Raw genomic sequence first — 22,226 nt, 5'->3', positions numbered from 1 at the left:
TGCCCCTTTATGGGATTTCATGTCTGGAATTCCTGCTACCACTCCAATGCTCTTCACCTCCATCACACACACACACACACACACACACACACACACAATTTTGGGTCCCTCCATTTCTACTTTTGTGGTTGTAAGAGTTTGTATCAGATAGTTATTAAATGATTGACAATGGACAAAGATGTCATAAATGATAGTTTCACTAAGTTGCCATTCCAGACCTCCCTAGATTCGCAGCACCCTGTGACTGTTTGAGATTACCCAAGAAGAGCTGAGCTGTCAGGACGTACAGGGGCTCCTGGCTTTAGGATTGGGTGAAAGGAAGAAGTTGCACAAGACCCATTTTCTTCCCAGAAAACCCAGAGATGCCAAAGAGGTACCTCAGGAACCCCACTTGCCCTGGGGGTTGGGGAAGTGTGGAGCTCTGGCTCCCTCATGCCTGTTTCCATCAAGGCAGCTTTATTTTATATATTTACAGATGGAAACTCTGGTGGGAAGTTTACTTTCAAGAATATGTACCAAGGTCAAAAAAAAAAAAAACATCTGGACTCATTGGACTAGACAATCTCTGAAGTTCCTTTGACTACGATTCTTTAATCCTCAGAAGTGCAACATAGGGTAGGAGCTTTAGATTTTTAAAAATGAATTTAACTTTAAGAATTTGCTTTGGAATTTCACAACATTCCTTGAGGAATCTGTAGACACGCTATCATAAAATCAACTTTAGCAATCACTGCCTTTCTCTCCACTCTATTCTCTCCTGGGAAGAGTCAATGTGAATAAACGATTTCATCACCTAGAAAGTGGCCAGACTTTGAGGCCATCAATCTGTTCCTGTAAAATAAACATTCCCAGGAAGCAACCTTTCCCTGGAGGTACTTATCTAGCAGGGAGCCAGCTAGAGAGTGATTATTGAAATGTGAAAACTGTTTGAATAGAGAAGCTGGAATTGCAGTTTCTCCAGTTTGCTCTTTATCAGTGGGCTTTAACTGATAAATGACAGTTTTAGCGACAGACTGAGGTGTTAGGTAATTTTGTTTATGTGGTGGAAAGTCATGAAGCACAATGAAGCTATTAGTAAAGCCTGGGTGACTTGAGTTTCGTTTAACAAAATAGCCAAACAGATGTTCTTTCAAGGTTCAGTGTTCTCAAACACAGACACGCTACTCACACGCCAGCTAGCCCAAGCATTTCCACAGCAAGTTGATTTCTCGCTGAACTAATTTAAAGAGTTGCAACACTTTTTTGAGGGAGAAATTGTACAAAAATATTACTAAAACCTTAGACTTTGTAGAATGCAGCAGAGGGCTTTATGAGCTAAGCAGTGCTGTCATTTTACATTCCTGTCTTCTGATTCTGTGATTCTGTGATTAAAGGCTATCTCTCATGTGATTGGACCACTGTTTCCCTCTCTTCTTATTGTTTCCCAGGATCTAACCCACTGTCTAGCACATAATATATGCTCAATAAATATTCACTAAGTGAAAGGGTTGTTTTAATTGTTTCTATTCCACATAGTTTTCCATGGGGGACATTACAATAAATTATGGATTGTTAAGAGATGAGCAAGAAATTTGGATGAAAATCACCCTATATCCCAGTCATATTTTTCTTAGCAGAGGTTTCTGTCAAGTTAAAAGCTATTACCATTTGTTGGCCAGGCATGGTGGCTCACGCCTGTAATCCCAGCACTTTGGGAGGCCGAGGTGGGCAGATCACAAGGTCAGGAGAGTGAGACCATCCTGGCTAACACGGTGAAACCCCGTCTCTACTAAAAAAATACAAAAAATTAGCCAGGTGTGGTGGCGGGTGCCTGTAGTCCCAGCTACTCAGGAGGCTGAGGCAGGAGAATGGCATGAACCTGGGAGGCAAAGCTTGCAGTGAGCTGAAATTTCGCCACTGCACTCCAGCCTGGGTGACAGAGCGAGACTCCATCTCTCAAAAAAAAAAAAAAAAAAAGCTATTACCATTTGTTAATATATTCTTGGTTTCTAAGGTGTATTATTAGACACTGAGCAGAGGAGACAGAGAAGACTATGGTGACATCTAGACCTACCTTTCATTGGATTGTATTTTTTTTTTTCCAAGTGAAGCCCTGGTTAAGTTGGTTGTCCAGTTTTCTAGTTTCTTAGCAGATTTTCCAATGGGTATTTTTCTTTAGAAGTACAATACAGTCAATCCAGCTATTATATTCAGTGCCATATAATGTGATGTACCATATAATGTAAATACCATTAATATGGATATTTTGTATCTGTAATCATCTTGGATGATTAGGATGGCTTTGATACAAACATTAATGGTGCATCTTTTTTTTTTTTTTTTTTTTCTTTTGAGATGGAGTTTCTCACTCTTGTTGCCCAGGCTGGAGTGCAGCAGCGTGATCTCGGCTCACTGCAACCTCCGCCTCCAGGGTTCAAGCAATTCTCCTGCCTCAGCCTCCTGAGTAGCTGGGACTACAAGCACCCGCCACCATGCCCAGCTAATTGTTTGCTTTTTTTTTTTTTTGGTAGAGACAGGGTTTCACCATGTTGGCCAGGCTGGTCTTGAACTCCTGACCTCAGATGATCCACCCACCTCAATCTCCCGAAGTGCTGGGATTACAGGCATGAGCCACTGCGCCCGGCCCTAATGGTGCATCTTATCTATGATGTTTTTCCATTCTGTGAGGAATGGAACCTGCAAATATGAGACTGAATAGTGTTCTAGCTTAGACTACACTGATGAAATAATGAAGACTATGACGGTCATGTAAGCTGTGAAAATTAATAATGCTTTATTTGGTCAGAGCGTCTTTCCTCCAGTCTTGTGTATAGTATGTCAGCTTCCTTGCTGGATTTTGTTCTAAGTGTGCCTCACAATTGCATCAGAGATTTAAAGTAAACATTAGAAATTATTTTGAATCACTGAGAAAATAATCACCCTCTCACCACCCACATTTCATTTCAGTAAAGTATTATATAAAGCGTAAAGTCTTTTTCCAAAACTAATGGACAACACTGAGTGTCATTGCTCTGTCTGTGGAATCCTGGTTTCTCACACTTTTAAGACCCTGATATTTGGTGGTGAACACACAGGTTCCATAACTCAAAGAGCTGAGGAAGCTATCAGTACTGAATTATCATATGTATATTTATTCATAGAAATTAAACTATAGACCAGGCGTGTTGGCTCATGTCTGTAATCCCAGCACTTTGGGAGGCCGAGACAGGCAGATCACTTGAGCTCAGGAGTTCAAGACCAGCCTGGCCAATATGATAAAACCCTGTCCCTACTAAAAATGCAAAAATTAGCTGGGCATAATGGCGCACACCCGTAGTCCCAGCTACTCAGGAGGCTGAGGCAGGAGAATCACTTGAACCCGGGAGGTGGAGGTTGCAGTGAGCCAAGATCATGCCACTGCACTCCTGCCTGGGTGACAGAGCAAGACTCTGTCTCAAAAAGAAAAAAAGAAATTAAACTATAGAGGCTGGAATGTGAGAGCGATGGGACCTATAAGAGGAAACACTAAACTTTTTTCTACTCTTACTCTCCATACCTCCCTTCTGGTCACCTAAATATGTGTGGGGATTTCTCTCCACTAACAACCAGTTCTCCAGCAGACACAAACTGGGCGTCTACAATTTAACCCAATTCTAACACTCTTTACCTTAACGCACAGGCTAAGGACTTAGTCCCACAAGACTGCCCCCAATTCAGATGCCCATCGCAAGTCCCAGGTTGTGATCTGCACTTCTGACCAACCAGCAATAAATTGAGGGTTCCCACAATTCCCTCCTCAGGTTCAATGAATTTGCTAAAGCAGTTCACAAAACTCAGGGGAACATTTTACTTATATTTTCTGGTTTACTATCAAGGATATTACAAAGAATACAGTTGAACAGCCAAATGGAAGAGATGCACAGGGCAAGGCATGGAGAAGGGGTGTGGAGCTCCCATGCCCTGTCCAGGTGCGCCACCCTCCTAGCACCTCCATGTCTTCAGCAACCCAGAAGCTTCCCAAAATCTGTTCTTTGAGGTTTTTACGGAAGCTTCATTACCTACAGTTCATTACAAAGTTGATCACCTTTGCCATTGTGGGTGAATTCAACTTTCAATCCCTCTCCCCTTCCCAGAGGTCAGGGAGTGGGGTAGAAGTTCCAACTCCTAATCACATGATTGGTTCCCCCAGCAACCAAGCCTCATCCTGAGGCTATTTAGAAGCCCACCAAGATACACTTCATTAGGACAGAAAACGCCAGAAAATTCCAGGAATTTAGGAGCTCTGTGTCAGACAATCCTATCACTAAGGAAATTACAAAGGTCTTAGGAACCTGTGTCAGGAACCAGGATCAAAGACCAAATTTTTAGAACAGAAGACTCACCTAGCATCTCCATCTAGAAAGGTCTTAGGAGCTCTGTCTCAGTAACCAGGTGCAGGGACCAAATATAGATTTCTTATTATATCACAATATCATAGCACCTCAACTCCAAAAGTTTTCCTTCAACCATCCTCCAGCTGCAGTCCTCCCTACAAAGAAAGTCTTCTGTGGGGTTAAGGCAATGTGCTTACCCAGAATCCAGGACCCCAGAATTCTCAGCCCAGAAGACCTCAAGCCCACTTCCAGGGCCTGTGTAGGCCTCTCCAGGTCTACTCTCCCAAGCACAGATGACACCTTCAGTGCAAACATATCTAGGCACAGGAGAGACCTAGAGGCCACACTGGTCATGCGAGGCCCTTCACAGAGGTAGAAGCAAAGGGGACAGGCAATGGCCCAAGATGGCTGTGCTATCTTTACCCATGCCACCATGTTCCAGTAAGACTTCAAGGAGCTAAAACCTGGCCAATTCGGTTATGTGAAGGATATGTCAAGGCAGGAGGCTAGAACATATGTTAACAGTTTGTTAACTTGATTGATAATGGTTAAATGTTTTATATACAGTATTGGATCTCTATCTGTGCACTTGCCTGAGGCCTCTCAAATGTTCTGCACCATTGAACTCAGAGATAATGTGAAAGGCACCCATTAGTGAACATGAAGTGGAAGTTGTAGATTCTGCAGTTGTCTCATGTTTTGCATAGTGTAAGCATCCCCTCCCTAGTGGGCAGTGAGATTTTCTGTTGTTCAAAAATACACCTTCTTGGTGCCTACACTCAAGACAACTAGTCCGTCTCAAGCTCAACCAAAGAAAGAGCAACTTATTTAACATAAAGGGGCTGAGGAAGAGGAACTGGCTGTTTGATGTGTTGACGTGCTGGGAGTACTTTTAGGGGTGGTTTAGGGGTTTTTAAGCAGAATGTTTATTAAACATAACTTTCTACTAACCCAGTAAGAAGTGATTCCACCCTAGTCAATATAACTACCTGCAGGCAATGTAAGGTATCACAAAGATATACTTCCTTCTCAATAACAAATCTTAAATGTAGCATTCTCATTATCAAGGAAGTCTTCCCACATAATCACAGAATTGTTATTCATATCATCACATTAGACTGTTTTTATTATTTCCGATTTCAAATGCAAACAGGATTCTGACTTAGTAATGCATAGTGTTGACCTTCCTTTCTTTTCAGGTGACCCTGCCACCTCCAACCCCCCACCCTGACTTTTCTGGTGTAGATAATCCTACTTGTTCACATGTTCCCATGGCTGATTTTATAAATTGTTGAAGCTTTATATCTCCAAATTTTCCACCTCCTTTTTGAGATTAAACGCAATGAGGATACACACATTGAGAATAATTCCTCCCAAATTCCACCCAGGATTCTTGTTAAAATGCAGAGTCTGATTCAGTAAGCCTGGAATGAAGTCAGAGATCCTGTTTTTCTTACAAACTTTTAGGTGATGGCAATACTGCTGGTCCTTTTTTACCTACTATAAAATTTTATCAGGGACTAACTGCAATTTCCTACTTCTTTCTATGTCAAACTCCTCCCCAGAGGTGGTTATTTTTTGAGCTGTAAATATCATGCTAGTACTGATATCTCTTGATTTTTTTAAATTTTATATGTCTAACTTCTGATTTTCTATAAAAGGTTAAGCTATGTCTTTCTTATTACAGCTCTCCATACATAGAAATTCTGCCCCATCTTCACAATATCATTATATAACATATTTTCATTTACTCAATGTATTCGATGTTTACCTTACTATGATTATATAAAAATTGTTAACAGCTAAGCCATATAGCATACTATGATTGTATTTCCATTCTTGTATTACTTTTAGTTTTCTCTGGATTTAATAGTTTCCCTGAGTTTTTTATTTGATTAATTTACGTACTTGTCACTAATTAAGCCCCAGACTTTCCATCAGAACTAGAAAGCTCCTTACAATTTGGTCAAACATGTCCATCTATGAGTTCCTTTCTTCCTTTTTTCTTGGCAACATCGCTCTGGGAGCCCTCCATCTTCTGGCTCCAGTCCTGGCTACTTGCCCTCTGATCCTATTGTGCAATTGTGGGGTAGTTGTTTTTTGTTTATTGTTTTGTTCACTTGTTTTTGAAACTCCCTTTCACCATTATCCTAGGGAGTCCCACCCCCTTCTCCTGGCTGGGTTCATGTCTTCCTCTTTCTTAGGTTACTGTCTCCTTTTTATTAGAGAGACTCTTTCAGTAGTTTCCAGAGAAAAAGTACTAGGGAGCCAAATTTCCAGAGGACTTGCATATATGAAAAAGTCTTTCCCATCCATAGTTGACTGATAGTTTGGCTGGATATAGAATTCTGGGTTAGAAATCATTTTTCCTCCAAATTCTTAAAGCACTTTTCCATTGTCTTCTACTTATCTTGTATTCTGATTCTTAATCATTTATAAATGCCTTTTTATTTCTGCACTCCTGAAACTTTTAAACTGGTTTCCTGCAATTTTATAGCAATGAGTTTTGGTGTGGCCCTTCATTTATTTATTGTGCCAGCCATTCATGGGTCCTTCCAATTTGAACACTCATGTCCTTTACTTTGAGAAGTTTTGTTGTATTATTCATTTTTATAGACTATTGAAAACATGTAAAAACATAAAGAATAATAGCATGAACACCCATCAAATAGCTTAAAAATTCAAACTTTGCAAATATAGTTGAAGACACCTGGTACCCCCACCCCCCCTCCCCGCCTTTAATCCTTTTCCTCTCTGTACCCACCCACCTCCCAATAACCATTGCCTTGAATTTTGATGTTTATTGTTTTCAAGAATGCCTTTATACTTTTTCTATGAATGAATATGTTTCTATATACTTTATATTATTCTGTATTATAAATTTAGATTTTACATAAATGGCATCCTTATGTATATATTTTATCACAACTTGCTTTTCTTGCTCAACAAAATATTTTCTGAGACTCATTCCTATGTTGATTCATGTTGCTGTGGATCATTTATTCCAACGCTGTATAGTTTTTTGCTCTATAAATATACACAGTATAGCTAGCTATTCTCCTATTGATGAATCATTTTAGCATTCTAAGCAGTTCTACTATAAACATTCTTCAATTAACATTCTTCTACATGTCTTTTTTTTTTAATGAGTGCAAAAAATCTTTGACCTATATATATTTGGTAGCAGATGAGTCAGAATCAGATGATTCAACAAGAATTGTTACGTATAGGTAATGTGCATCTTCTACTTTTCTAGATACTGAGGAATTGTTCTCCAAAGTGATTGTAACAATTGCATAAGTGGTATATAAGAATTACAATTTGTTTATGTCTTTGACATTTCCTCTACTCCATTTTCTCTGTTCTCTTTCCAGAACTTGTGTTAGTTTGTTGTTGCAGTTCATGTATTAATTCTTTATTTGCTATCTTTTCTATTCTATTTTTGACATCTTTGTGGGATTTTTTTGTTTGTTTTACATTCTGGGAAATTTCCTCTACTTTATGTCCAATCTTTTTACTGACTTGTCTATTTCTCTTATTATATTTTAAGTGGTTCTTTATTATTTTCAGAATGTTTCTTACAATAATATTCTATTCTTGTTACACTGATGTAATCTTTGTTTTACATAGTTTTTAAAAAGTGTTTTAATGTGCATTTTCAAATATATACAGAAATAGAGAATACGGCCGGGCGCAGTGGCTCACGCCTGTAATCCCAGCACTTTGGGAGGCCAAGGCGGGTGGATCACCTGAGGTCGGGAGTTCGAGCCCAGCTTGACCAACATGGAGAAACCCCATCTCTACTAAAAATACAAAATTAGCCAGGCATGGTGGCGCATGCCTGTAATCCCAGCTACTCAGAAGGCTGAGGCAGGAGAATCACTTGAACCCAGGAGGCGGAGGTTGCAGTGAGCCGAGATCGTGCCACTGCACTCCAGCCTGGGCAACAAGAGCAAAACTGCGTCTCAAAAAAGAAAAAAAGAGAATACAATGAATAAATTTAAGCATCACCTAACTTCAACAATGATTAATATTTTGCCTATCTTATTTAACCTATTTTTCACCTATACATACATTTTTCCTGGAGTTCTCAAATTCTAGATAGTACAGTATAATATAGATACTTCAGCAGGTATCTTTAGAATATAAGAAATGTTTAAACCTAACCACAATACCCTTATCGCAAAAACCAAAATAATAATTTTTTTAAAAATGCTTCCTTAATAAAATCCTATTTTTTGTTCAGATTCCTCCATTGGCTCAAAAAAGGCCATTTGACAGTTGGTTTGTTCAAATCAGTATCTAAGCACTATCTTCCCATTACAAACGGTTGATCTGCGCCTTCAACATGCCATATATTTATTGAATAAACTGAGCTGAATACAGTAGACTTTTTTCACTGTTTTTTTATTCTTTTATTTATTTATTTATTTTTACTTTTTGCTTTTCCTCTGAGTTTTTTGTTTTTGCATTCTTATTTCATGTGAAAGTCTTTGTCAAATGCCTGATGATCATTAGCTTGCTGTTAATAATGAAGAGAAGGGCATTAAAAAACAGCCTGAAAATTCTATGTGCGTGTTGAGAACTGTAGACTTAGGGTGATTATTAGAATCTGGCTGTTTCAAAGGTTTGTTGGGGTATAGAAGGCAGTAGCTGTATGTTACCTCACCTGGTCTGGCAAACTTCCCAGATACCTTTCCAGGAGCTTTTAAGCCTGGCTCTAGATGTTGGAGAAGGGGCAAGCATGGGCTTAACCGTAAACTTTAACAGGACCTTCCACTCTTTAGCACACACAGCACCTAACCCCTGACTGCAGCTTGACCTTGTTCCCAGAATGTAGAGAGCCTCTGTAATCCCTCTGACTCATCCACTCCAAAGAGCAAACCTCCCTCCTGTGCCCAGGTCTGGAGGGGTGGAGACCTCACTGCCTGAGCTGGGGCTCTTACAGCACATCCTGGTCTGCAGTCTTCTTTTCTGCAGCCTCAGGGAGCTCAGTGCTTTCAACCCCTGGGTTCTTTCTTCTACCCTCACTCTACACTCCCCTACCTTTCACTCAGGGATCTAGATTACAGTTTTACTTTATTGGAAAGTGAATAAAACTCCAGCTATTACCTTATTGGAGTGTCTGGAGGGAACAGAGGAAAATGCATGTACTCCACCTACCATTTTAAACCAGAAGGAGGTCTTGCATTCTTTTTGAACAGATTCGTTGTGACACTAAGACTTGTATCTGTATACCTATGCATATATGGATTGCTTTTATTAACATTTGGTAAATCAAAAGAACCAATTTTCAAATATTAAAATAAGGAAAAACTTGTCTAAATTTCAACTGAAAAAAAACTATGCCAGAATTTTTAAAGCCAGAAATTATCTTGTTTTGAAGACTTAAAATCATTCTGTTTGGGGAAATGAAGATTTTCCAAACTGTATATAACTTTTAAAACAATAAGAGGGAATGTTCAATAATAGAGACTGTTTGGGGGTATTTACTTAATTAATTTATTAATAAATATATTAATTTATATAGAAACAAGTCATCTATTCGATAGTGAGTATGCATTTGTGAGGTAACAATTTATTTCTGTCTTCCTTAGGGCTGTCACATGGTGACTGAAGAACTTCATTCCATAACGTTTGAAACACAGATCTGCCTCTATGGCCTGACCATAGATTTGGAGGTAGGTGTTTCAAGAACATACACTATTTACTAATGGCATTTGCAAAAATCGGTCAGCATTAATAGATGTAAGCTCGGTCTTTTCTAGGTTTTAGTACATTCTGTATTCATTACTTTTGTTTTAATTTAGAAAGTCAATATGTCAAATATTCACTAGTTAACATAATATTTTGGTTAAATATATATGATAAAAGCTTGTGGGTAGCTGGGTGCAGTGGCTCACACCTGTAATCCCAGCACTTTGGTAGGCCAAGGTGGGTGGATTGCTTGAGCCCCGGAATTTGAGACCAGCCTGGGCAACAGGGTAAAAACCCCCATCTCTACTAAAAATACAAAAATTTGCTGGGTGTGGTGGCATGTGCCTGTAGTCCCAGATACTCAGGAGGCAGAGGCAGGAGGATTGATTGAGCCCAGGAGGTGGAGGCTGCAGTGAGTGCTGATCATGCCACTGCACTCCAGCCTGGGTGACAGAGTGAGAACCAGTCTCAAAAAAATAAATAAATAAAAAATAAAATAAAATAAAAAGCTCAAGAGTATTATGAACTTTATATACATTAAATAATTTGTTGCTCAAGTTGTTGTTTGTTTGTTTTCTGGGATTTCCTGAGTCATGAACACTCAGTGGAAAGCCTAAAGAGAAATAAGTATCCTTGAACTTATGTCATGTAGTGATATATTTTCTTTTTTTTGTAGTAATATATTTTCAAAAATTTAACTTGTACATAAAAACTCACAGAAGGAAGATTTCTCTAACATAATGAGCAAAGACAAATAATAGGAACATTACAGTATGTTGCTTTGATCCTCATAAAACAATCACCACTAAACTCAAAGAAAGAATAAAGAAACTTTTGGAATTAAATTGAACATGAATTGACTATGCGCTCCTTGAAGGCAGGACACCATGAATGAATCAGTGCATGAATGAACAAACACAATCTCACACAACCTGAATATGATCCTATTGTGGAGTATATTGTTTTAGAATTCTGCCTTTGCTCTTTTATCTTAATGATGGTAATATGTTTGCAAAAGCTTTCATAGATTCCTTCCTCACCTCCTTTCCCTAAACCTCTGTTTTTATGAGTTGTTAAAGTTCCTCAAATGGGTATTTTACCATCTACAGGAATCTGATGTCAGTTATTGGGAAAAGAGTACTGTAAGTTGATTGGTTTCCCAAGCTAATTTGTAAAAGCCTGTTTATTTCATAAAGTAGAAAACCACAGAACCAAGAGTACTAAATTGAGTTAAGTTCTGTAACAATAGCACAGACGGCTCTATCTCCCATAGCTTATCTCTCCTATTTTTACAATAGAAACCTCCCACTTCCAGTGTTTATGTTAATTAGGTGTTAGGTCATAATTTGAAGGTACCGATTCATTCCAGAGATAAACTTAAAATAGATTCTTGTATTTAACTTATAGAGAAGATTGTTGCTAATTCAGTAGACTCTCTAATATATTGCACTTTAGACAGTGGGTGACGTTTAAAAAGTATAAATGTGTCCGTGATGTCAGGGGAGATACTGGGAAGCTGCCTGACTGAGCACTCTGAAAGGATTCCTGCTCTTTCCTCTCTGTGCCCTTACTCATGCACGCTCAGAAAGTTCCATGGCCTTCACAAGTCATTTCAGTGACCAGGGCACCATGGACATCAGGACTGGAGGTGTGGGGCTGGCTTGAGATTGGCCCTTTAGAGGCGAGGGTCAAGCATAAGATCAATGTAAGGTGGGACTACGTGTAATAACTACGCTTTTTTCCCCCCAAACCAGACCAGCTCATTGCCTGTGGTGATGATTTCCAATGTCAGTCAGTTACCTAATGCTTGGGCATCCATCATTTGGTACAACGTGTCAACCAACGATTCCCAGGTAGACTCTATTTCTACCTCAACTTCTTTAATGCTATTCGATTTGTTTTATTGCCAACAAACACATCTGCATCAAAACATGTGTGTGCCAGTGGGGTGTGGGGTGAGAGTTGCTTTATTTCTAGTATTTCTAGTTGTATGTTTCCTCTCATGTCATATTTAAAGTAGTATGTTCTGATATATGTGGACCCTGAGAGAGTTCTGCTAGCAAAAGTAACAGGGATTTGTTATTTCTGAGGGTCTGGTCAGCTCCCAACTATGTGCATACCAGAGAGTTCCAGGGCCATCCTATGAGTCTGTTAACTAAGCTGAAGGAAACTTCTTACCTCCCCAGCTGCTCTGGTCTCACCTTGTCCATGCAGTCTCTTCTACAAAGGTAGAGAATTGGTTTCCAAGTAAGTAAGTAGAATATTCATCAATCTTGCCTAATTGTATTCTGACAGTGCACATTTTCAAGTGGATTACAGATTTCATCCATCCTAGGCTCAAGCTGGGTTTTAATGTTATCTGGTCGTTGTGACACTGACCCAAAATTGGCCTCAAGTCACAAAGCAAGCAGTGAATAGATGCTCTTCTTATAAGACAACCAGGGAACGGAGTGGCAAAAAAGATGAGTCAGCACTTCCCCTTGCACCCCTCCTTCAAAACCTCAGTGTGTTGTCCTGGAAACCACTAAGGTCTAGAGAAAATAGGTCAGATGTAAATAACAACATTTCTTCTTAATTCAAAGCAAATGTTCCCTCCAAAGGGAAGAATTCTTCTACTTTAGATCCCAGTAGTAAGAACAAGTCATAATGAATCAGCTGTTAGTGTTCTTTCCCTTTGATTCAATGTTCTAATAAGGAAACAACGAGGAAAATGACTCAGGCCTACTCCTTCTCCTCCTCAAGTGCCCTAGCATCTGAGACAAATTAATTGCAGAGAGGAAGACTGTGCAGGGTGCCCCAAAAAGAGCAGAACTTACCAGAGAAATCGCCTGATCTTTAAGGCGAAGGACAGCCAATGTCCCTGAGATTAAATGCTGATCCCCATTAGATCTACACATGTTCAGCTTTCTTCCAACTCCAGGGAGTAGAAGGAGTGATGGGATACTTCTCTGTCCTCCAGCCTCACAGAGCAGTGCTGCACTTAGCTTTCTTCAGCAACCTCCTTCTGTAAGAAAGGCACCAAAGTCATCACACCCATCATCTCAAATTTACATGACTCTAGGATGAGAATCTAGAGCTATAGGTAATATACAGCTCCTAAAACACAGATTCACAGCCTAGTTACAGAACCAGTCTAAACAACTAATCCTGGTTTCTCCTCTTAATTCTATCCTGCTTTGAAACCTAAGCCCTTAGGCCTTGATTGTATTCTGTGCTTTCTGGTCACTTTTCCAGGCACCATTCTCAGGTTCACAAAAAAACATCGCCCTAGAAATTCTTTCTCTTCATTCCTCCTCTTCCTATTGCCCATTCCTTGTTGGATGCTGTGTCCTCTTTCATTCCCACCTTCTGAAATCTCTTGAATTGGTTCTTTTTCTTGATTAATCTAAGCCCAGTTTAGCTCTTGTTCACAACGGCCTTCTCCAGGCACCGCACTGGATTTCTGAATTCTTCCTTTCCTCTTCTTGAAACACGTTTCTTGAGTTTCACACATCTGTTTTCCAGTAATCTGGGACAGAGTCTTATGTTTCACTATTGTTGACCCAGTTTCTGGCACAATCTCGTTTGTAGTCGATCACACAGAATATTCTCTTATTTAGCTGGGCACAATGGTGCACACCTGTAGTTTCAGCTACTTGAGAGGTTGAGGCAAGAGAGTTTCTTGAGCCCAGGAGTTTAAGTCCAGCTTGAGCAACAGAGCGAGATCATTTCTCTGTTTTTGTTTTTGTTTTTAATTATGTAGAGCAAATAAGAAAAGACTACTATGGTGTCCATAAAATAGGTATATGAGGTTAGTCATAATATTGTAGGGTCACCTTCCCTAGCCTGGGACTTTACCATTTCTAGCACTTTGGGATGATTGGTCTGGTCAAGGTAAAACTTGTGCCAACCCCACGATAAACCAATTAAATAATATGATATAAGTTTTGTTTAGGATGAATATTGTTTTAGAAGAGTATCTGTCAAATTACTTTTTGGACTGTTAAGTACTTGCATGAGTAGACTGATACGGAAAAGTTAAAGAGATGTCAAGTGATGCTTCTGAAGAAAGATGGAGCCCTGATTATATTATACTCAAAGAACAAGGAGACTTTTAGGAAAAGACCACATCAGTCTTAAGAACAACAGAGATGAGATGATATTTTATGTTTACTTAGGTTGGCCAAAAGACTTTAAATTAGGAATCCTATATATTGAATTACAGTGTCATAAGTGTAATTGTTACTGGTGGCGAATATGTATGGATCTGCAGCAACCTCAATTCTTGCCTCCTCAGAAGAAAGAATTCAACTGAGGAGTATAGGACAGAAGGAGTGACCAAGGCAAGCTTCCGAGCAGGAATTGAAAGTTTATTAAAAAGCTTTAGAACAGTAAGAAAAGGAAGGAAAGGAAAGTACAACTTGGAAGAGGGCCAAGCGGGCAACTTGAGAAGCCAAGTGTGCAGCTTGACCTCTTGATTTGGGGTTGGCATTCTTCAGAGGTCTTGTTACTTCTCCCCACTCCTGAGATCATACTGGGAAGCTGCTGAACAGTTTTAGGTGTTTTCTATTAGGACACGCTTGTTCCCTGGCACCAGCTGCGGCCAATTATGACTTTAGAGAAACAGTTAACAACTGCTGACTATCACCTAATGGTCACCCAACACTCCTAGTATGTGTGTGGGGAGAGGGGGAGACCTGTCTTGCCCTGCTCACACCTCACTAGCTACCCACTGTAAGATAATTAACAAATTATCTTCTTGACTCTATTTCAGAACTTGGTTTTCTTTAATAATCCTCCACCTGCCACGTTGAGTCAACTACTGGAGGTGATGAGCTGGCAGTTTTCATCGTACGTTGGTCGTGGCCTTAATTCAGATCAACTCAATATGCTGGCAGAGAAGCTTACAGGTGAGAGCTGGTAGATAGAGAGGATATGCCTCTGTTTTTGGCCCTCAGGCATTTTAAATAACCAGGACGCTATTACTACTACTACTAATAAAGATGATAATCATAATTTATTCAATGCCTACTATATTGCCAGGCACAGAGCTAAGTGTTATATTATTTTTAATTCTCAGGAAAGTCCTGCAAGGCTCAGCTTATTCTACCAATTTTATAAATGACTGGATTGGAGTGCAGAAGTCAAGTGACTTGCCACGGCTGCATGGCTAGTACACAGCAGTACCAAGCCGCAGGCCAGACCTGTCCAGGTCTAAAGCCTCTCCTTGTCTATTCCCCACCCCAGTCTCCAGGGTATATTTCCACTAAATATGAGGTGAACCCTTAATGGTGCCTCATATGATCGTTCATATGAATGTCTCAATTGACATTAACCAACTGGAAAATGACTGATTCCTTCACTAGGTCTAGGAAATGTAATAGAAGTTTTAAACCACCTGGGCAATACTTAATTCTGCATACCAAGAAAGTTTCAGCTTTGACTGAGATTTCTAAAGTTTGCAAAATAGAGTCACTGGTACTACATGTGCCAACTATAATCCAAACATTTTCTAAAAAGTCTCTAAGAGATCTGTATTTTGACAAGTCGGGGTTTAACATATTTAAAACCAAAAAAAGAGTTAAAATTAGATCTATATGCATTTCTAGTTAAATTAGGGCCAAAGATCCATTTGTGCAGATGTAGAATCATGTGTGATTTAAGCTTGACTCACATGGTGCTGGGATGCTTGCCACTTGCATCTACTCTTGGATCAATAGGTACCTAAATACATTAGGACTTTGGAAAATATCACAAAATTTACTTAGTGGAAATACATGTTTTGATCCTTATTTAATTCATAAGCAGCAATAGCATTCAATAAACATTTGTTAGAGTGACTAAAGCTTTTTTTTTTTTTTTTTTTTTTTGAGACGGAGTCTCGCTCTGTCGCCCAGGCTGGAGTGCAGTGGTGCAATCTCGGCTCACTGCAAGCTCCGCCTCCCGGGTTCACGCCATTCTCCTGCCTCAGCCTCCCGAGTAGCTGGGACTACAGGCGCCCGCCACTGCTCCCGGCTAATTTTTTGTATTTTTAGTAGAGATGGGGTTTCACCGTGGTCTCGATCTCCTGACCTCGTGATCCGCCCACCTCGGCCTCCCAAAGTGCTGGGATTACAGGTGTGAGCCACCGCGCCCGGCCGACTAAAGCTTTTAAACATGTAGTATAGATAGAAACCATATCCTTTCAGACCTTTATCAAATTATTCTTATGAGTATAATGTCCTTAAAAATTTAGATGGAAACTCTTGCATCCTTTCACTGCTCTGGATCAAAACAGCCAATGGCTACTATCTAATAGATTTCTAGTCCATTCTTTCCATCTTAATAGGCAACATTCCTGGTAATCTAGCTATACCTAACTTACACAAATTTGTTTTATAATGTTCATTTACCGACATTAGGCAGCTCTTCCTGTCTCCAACATGAGACTTGTCCATGTCCATCATTACTCTTGCTCTCTGGAGTGGCCTCCTTCATCTCCTCTGACAATTTATATTCTACCCATACATATCCTAGATACCCACCTGCTTTCTAAAGCCATTGTTAGCTCCTCCACCAAAAAGCTTATTTTCTAGATAATAAATTTCTTAGGAGCAAGGATGATGTCTTGTATTTGTACTGTACCTAGCACTCAGTACATTGCAAACCCATATCAAGTGCTTAAGAAATGCTTGAAAGGGAAGAGGCAAAATATCTAAATTGAGCACAAAAATGAAGCATCTCATTGTCCAGTGAAAAATCTCATTCTTTTCTTTCATTTCAGTCCAATCTAGCTACAGTGATGGTCACCTCACCTGGGCCAAGTTCTGCAAGGTACAAACAGTCGGGGAAACATCATTTAGATACATTTTTTTAATACAATGTTCCTTTCTAAGTCTATATTACTACCTGGGGTTTTGATAATTTCCCAGATGAGAATTTTTTTTTTTTTTTTTTTTTTTTTTTTTTGAGATAGAGTCTTGCTCTGTCACCCAGGCTGGAGTGCAGTGGCGCAATCTCGGCTCACTGCAAGCTCTGCCTCCCGGGTTCATGCCATTCTCCTGCCTCAGCCTCCTGATTAGCTGGGACTACAGGCACCCGCCACCACGCCCGGCTAATTTTTTCATATTTTTAGTAGAGATGGGGTTTCACCATGTTAGTCAGGATGGTCTCAATCTCCTGACCTCATAATCTGCCCGCCTCGGCCTCCCAAAGTGCTGGGATTACAGGCGTGAGCCACCACACCAGGCCAAGAATATTTTTTAAAGAAATTAAGGTGTTGTCCAGTGTAAAGATAATATTTTGGTGAAAAATTGAACTTAAATTATTATATCAACATTATTATTTAAATAATCATTGTCTTAATGTGCTTGTCTATTCCTGTAGGAACATTTACCTGGTAAATCATTTACCTTTTGGACATGGCTTGAAGCAATATTGGATCTAATTAAGAAACACATTCTTCCCCTTTGGATTGATGGGTAAGTTATAGGCTATATTTTTCATATGAGTTAATTATGTTCTTTTTTCTGTTGTTATTGGTTTTCTTCTTTCTTTTTCTCTTAAGCATGTTTAGTACCATAGAAAAAAATAGTTGCAATTTCTTATTCTTTGTGGAGTAGCACTATGTATATTAATCTATATATGAGTATTTCAGGTAAGAATGACTTTTGATTACACTCAAAACAAACTTTAGGTCTTTGTAAATGCTCTTTGTAAATGCAATAAGTGAAAATCCAATAATGATCAGATGAAATCATGCATGTTCTATTTTTAGGTATGTCATGGGCTTTGTTAGCAAAGAGAAGGAACGGCTGTTGCTAAAGGATAAAATGCCTGGCACCTTTTTATTAAGATTCAGTGAAAGCCATCTCGGAGGAATAACTTTCACCTGGGTGGACCATTCTGAAAGTGGTATATACTCACTAATGTTTATTCATGTGAAATTAGTTTTCTTAAATTTGGTTACTGGGATTTCAGTTTTTGGAAGTGTATGGTGTGTTGATCTGTTTGTGATGTATTCAGTGGGCTTGAATATTAGTAGTTGCAGTTGTCTCAGAACAGGGTACCTATGAATTCCAAAAAAGTCTATCATATGCACAATCTATACTGTCCAGACAGCAGAAGGTCTGACATTGAAGTGACATGAACTGACAAGTCACTCCAGTGGCATGAAGATAATGTGGGCAGGGAAGAAATAGTCACAAGGAATGTGTACAGGAACCTGTATATTTCTCCAATTTCTGTTTTTCAAGGGGAAGTGAGATTCCACTCTGTAGAACCCTACAATAAAGGCCGGTTGTCTGCTCTGCCATTCGCTGACATCCTGCGAGACTACAAAGTTATTATGGCTGAAAACATTCCTGAAAACCCTCTGAAGTACCTATATCCTGACATTCCCAAAGACAAAGCCTTCGGTAAACACTACAGCTCTCAGCCTTGCGAAGGTTAGGTTTTTCTGTTTGTTTGTTTTTTTTTTTCCTTAAGATTTTGGAAAATAACCTCATATTGGAGCAAAGTAAATGAAGTTCCCCTTCTTGTTTACTCTGATTTCTGTAAGATCTAAGGGCATGTGGAGGTCAAAGCCTTAGAAATGAAGTGGTATGTCGGCAGTTCCTGAAAAGGGACCGCTGGGCTTTCTAACACTAGCAGAGTAATAAGCAGCTGTAACTAAACTTCACCATGGCCATGGGGGCCTCTCATAGCCACTTGGAGAGCTTCAGTTTTCTCCTTTGTAAGACAGAAGTGGTGCAGGCTTCATGTCTATGACTGAGGGAAAGGAAAAGAAAGAGGGGGTAATGATGAGAAGCTTTTAATAGTAAAACAAGCCTGTATATTGCAAAGGAACCCCAGGGTTTATAAGTTTTATATTTTTAACCTTACTGTAGTCTTACAACTCAGGGTATTTGTTCATTTGCCAGGGAGGGGACCTGTGGATCTCTGCTTCATCCTCTCCCTCCCCCACACTCCCAGCCTACCTTTCCTGGTTGTATCCTAGGACCTAGAGCAATGTCTGGCTAAAACAGGCATTCAGTAAATATTTGTTGAATACATAAAAGAAAATTTGTTAAATTACTATGCAATTTTAAGGTACGTTCACCATTCTGTTTTTTTAATGAAAGTGTATACAATCCATAAAAATCTTCATCTATAGCACTAAATCTTTGGCACCATCATGTAGAATATCCTACAGTTGTCACTCACAGACTTGCAACCACCTGACTTCATGCCCTCTGAAATAAACAGAAATACAAAAGAAAATAAAATCAAACAAATCTGTGGCTTTTCAGTGACTTTCAACAACTGATAAAAATGAAATAACAAATATCAATGCAACAAATTAGGGTTGGAAAATTGGAACAAATACTAGTTCAACATGGTATACCAGAGAAGTTTGGGGAATTTTTCCAAGGTGAGGTTTGCACATGACTGTTACTATAGTACAATGATACTTTTGGGAACACTGACGTCTGTACTTCAAGAACGTTTGCAATCATAAGATTCTGATTGGTGTCAATTTTAATGAAAAGAACTGGGTTATTATATCTCCCAAAACATGACTCAATCAGTCCTTATAATCAAACATAAATGAAACGTAGAAAACAGGTAATAGAGTTGATTCTCAATTTTTCCCACACAGTTTAGAGGCATTAATATGTAAAGTCAGATTAGGCCTGCCAAGAGATTTGTTTTTCTCTTCTTGCACATTTTATGCTTATCTAAAAGATTGTGTCCCCTATTTAACAAAACATTTTTGTGTATCACCGAACAACTGCGTTATCTCTCTTCCTCTTATCATTGTTAATATTTTTCTAGACTCTTTTTTCCCCAGTTTTATTGATAATATTGACATTTTTTTCCCCAACATTGTGCCTTTTTGTTTTCCAGTTTCAAGACCAACAGAAAGGGGTGACAAAGGTTATGTTCCTTCTGTTTTTATCCCCATCTCAACAATGTGAGTAATGTTAGTCACATGTGAAATATTTTTATAAAAAGCTTTCCTATAGGAGATTTAAAGGTAGAGCAGAGTACACATAACTGAGAACAAAGCATTGTAATGTGCAATGTCCCATTTCCTTTAATACATAAAGCTAGCCTTCAGGGCACACTTACCACAATCTATTGTGCCTAAAATTATAAAATTCCCCTTTTATATGCCATATATGCCACAGTAAGTTGAGTGTTCTGATATGAAATGATGAATTAGATAACTCAGTGTCACAAATAGATGAAGCCCTAGAAATGAGTTCCTGACATAGTAAGTCACCATGAGCTATTATTATTTTTTAATCCTTGTCCATATTGACCTTGTTATCTCTTTAAGCCGAAGTGATTCAACGGAGCCACATTCTCCATCAGACCTTCTTCCCATGTCTCCAAGTGTGTATGCGGTGTTGAGAGAAAACCTGAGTCCCACAACAATTGAAACTGCAGTATGTTCCCTTTATTTTCCATTGCTGGTCAAAGGTGTTTCCAATGATGCAAAGGTGGTGTGTGAATCAAAGGGGCTGAAATACTGCCTGGGTAGGGAGAAAACACATTTATTGGAACAAATTCATGAGCATAACACAAAAGGTGTCTGGATGGTCCTGCGTGTTGCTGATATTATGGGTATTGAAAGCAGACACCTTCACTTACTTAAACTGCTTTACGTTCTTTCCACCAGAAACCACCAGAGGGCAAAATATTCCTATACCCTACTCAAGCACACTATCCCTACTTGCACCATGGGCCCCCTCACTCCCCACCACTCTCTACTTTAGCAAACAGCATTTATTGGTCAATATTTATAAACCTAGTATACTATCTAGTTTACTAGTTACTTACTATCTAGTAAACCCAGTTTGCTATCTTAACAGTGCAAACATCACAAATTGCAATTTTTCTTGATTGTGACTTGCATTTCTAGAACCCGGAGCCTCATCAATAATATATGAATAACAGTCAATGGCATAATAATGCTGTCCTTTTTGAGAAATGAGTCATAATCTTTAATGCAATAATGTTATTTGGGATGCATGCTATTTGCTCTTATCCACCAATACTGTCAATGGGTTCAAACCCCCAATTTACATGAAAGTGAACATACATCAGAATAATATAATAGAAACTTGGAGAGACCCTAAGCCTCAAAAAATTTTTATCTGGCTGGCTTTTAGTCCTTCTCTTGAAGATTTCCATAGATGAAAAATTCACTTTCCTTTGATAGCTTATTCTAATGTTAGTTCCCTTAAATCGTCAAGTTATTTATGTCTAACTGAACATTTGCTACATTTTGCACCCATTTCCTCATTATGTTTTTGGTGGATAAACAGGCCTTTTTCTTAAAACACTTTTCTGTCTCCTTGAAAGGTACCTTTTATTTTAGACTGATCAACCCCAATTACTTTTGCAAATACTTAGTTTAAGTATTTTAACTAGGTAATAGAAAAATTATGGAGTAATTTGTAGAAAAGAGGACGTTTATTTGCACAAGAAATAGTGATTGATTTGAAAACCAGTAGTTTCCTCAAAGATTATTTTCATTTTTAATTTTAGATGAAGTCTCCTTATTCTGCTGAATGACAGGATAAACTCTGACACACCAAGAAAGGAAGCAAATGAAAAAGTTTAAAGACTGTTCTTTGCCCAATAACCACATTTTATTTCTTCAGCTTTGTAAATACCAGGTTCTAGGAAATGTTTGACATCTGAAGCTCTCTTCACACTCCCGTGGCACTCCCCAATTGGGAGTGTTGTGACTGAAATGCTTGAAACCAAAGCTTCAGATAAACTTGCAAGATAAGACAACTTTAAGAAACCAGTGTTAATAACAATATTAACAGAAGACTCGCTTGCCTGTGTTTGGTTTATTTCTGATTTTGTCTCTCTGGTGTTACTATGATTTTAGCTAGAAGATGTAAGTGTTAATGTTTCAGGGTAGGTCAAGAATAATAAAGTCACACCTACACCTCAGCAAGAAGGCGTGAGGGAAAAGCCAAATAAGCCAATCAGTATGATGAACGCTAGCAGGCATGGTGATCACAGTAGATCCAAGAGGAAAGTCGTGATGGGACATTAGCAGAAATTCACGGGGCATCCAGGGTTGAATTATGAAGCCTCCTTAGTGCCATGTCAACGTTATTCCAACTATGGGGTTCAACAGCTGCTGGTTCCAAAGGAGGAGGGATCCAGAGTCATTCCTGGTGGTATCTTGGGCAAACTGCACTGATTTTACAG

The 22,226-nt window shown here is 39.1% G+C and overlaps 1 protein-coding gene across 3 annotated transcripts in view; it reads left to right on the top strand.

Annotated features, from left to right (window-relative positions):
- STAT4 (signal transducer and activator of transcription 4) overlaps window positions 1-21,834 on the top strand; it is a 120,111-nt gene extending 98,277 nt beyond the window's left edge. For all 3 annotated transcript variants that reach the window (XM_019022833.3, XM_055379298.2, XM_055379297.2), the window contains 10 exons: window positions 9,950-10,033; window positions 11,804-11,902; window positions 14,803-14,938; window positions 16,792-16,841; window positions 17,394-17,488; window positions 17,785-17,921; window positions 18,263-18,454; window positions 19,896-19,962; window positions 20,332-20,440; window positions 21,546-21,834. In XM_019022833.3, coding sequence (XP_018878378.1) covers window positions 9,950-10,033; window positions 11,804-11,902; window positions 14,803-14,938; window positions 16,792-16,841; window positions 17,394-17,488; window positions 17,785-17,921; window positions 18,263-18,454; window positions 19,896-19,962; window positions 20,332-20,440; window positions 21,546-21,572 — 996 coding nt within the window. In that variant the 3' untranslated portion in view covers window positions 21,573-21,834. The remainder of the gene's footprint in view (window positions 1-9,949; window positions 10,034-11,803; window positions 11,903-14,802; window positions 14,939-16,791; window positions 16,842-17,393; window positions 17,489-17,784; window positions 17,922-18,262; window positions 18,455-19,895; window positions 19,963-20,331; window positions 20,441-21,545) is intronic.
- The last annotated feature ends 392 nt before the right edge of the window (window positions 21,835-22,226 follow it).

Source organism: Gorilla gorilla, chromosome 11 (genome assembly GCF_029281585.2).
Source record: "Gorilla gorilla gorilla isolate KB3781 chromosome 11, NHGRI_mGorGor1-v2.1_pri, whole genome shotgun sequence".
NCBI lineage: Eukaryota > Metazoa > Chordata > Mammalia > Primates > Hominidae > Gorilla > Gorilla gorilla.
The sequence above is the reverse complement of the archived record's forward strand: the minus strand, read 5'-3'. Positions and strand labels throughout refer to the sequence as shown.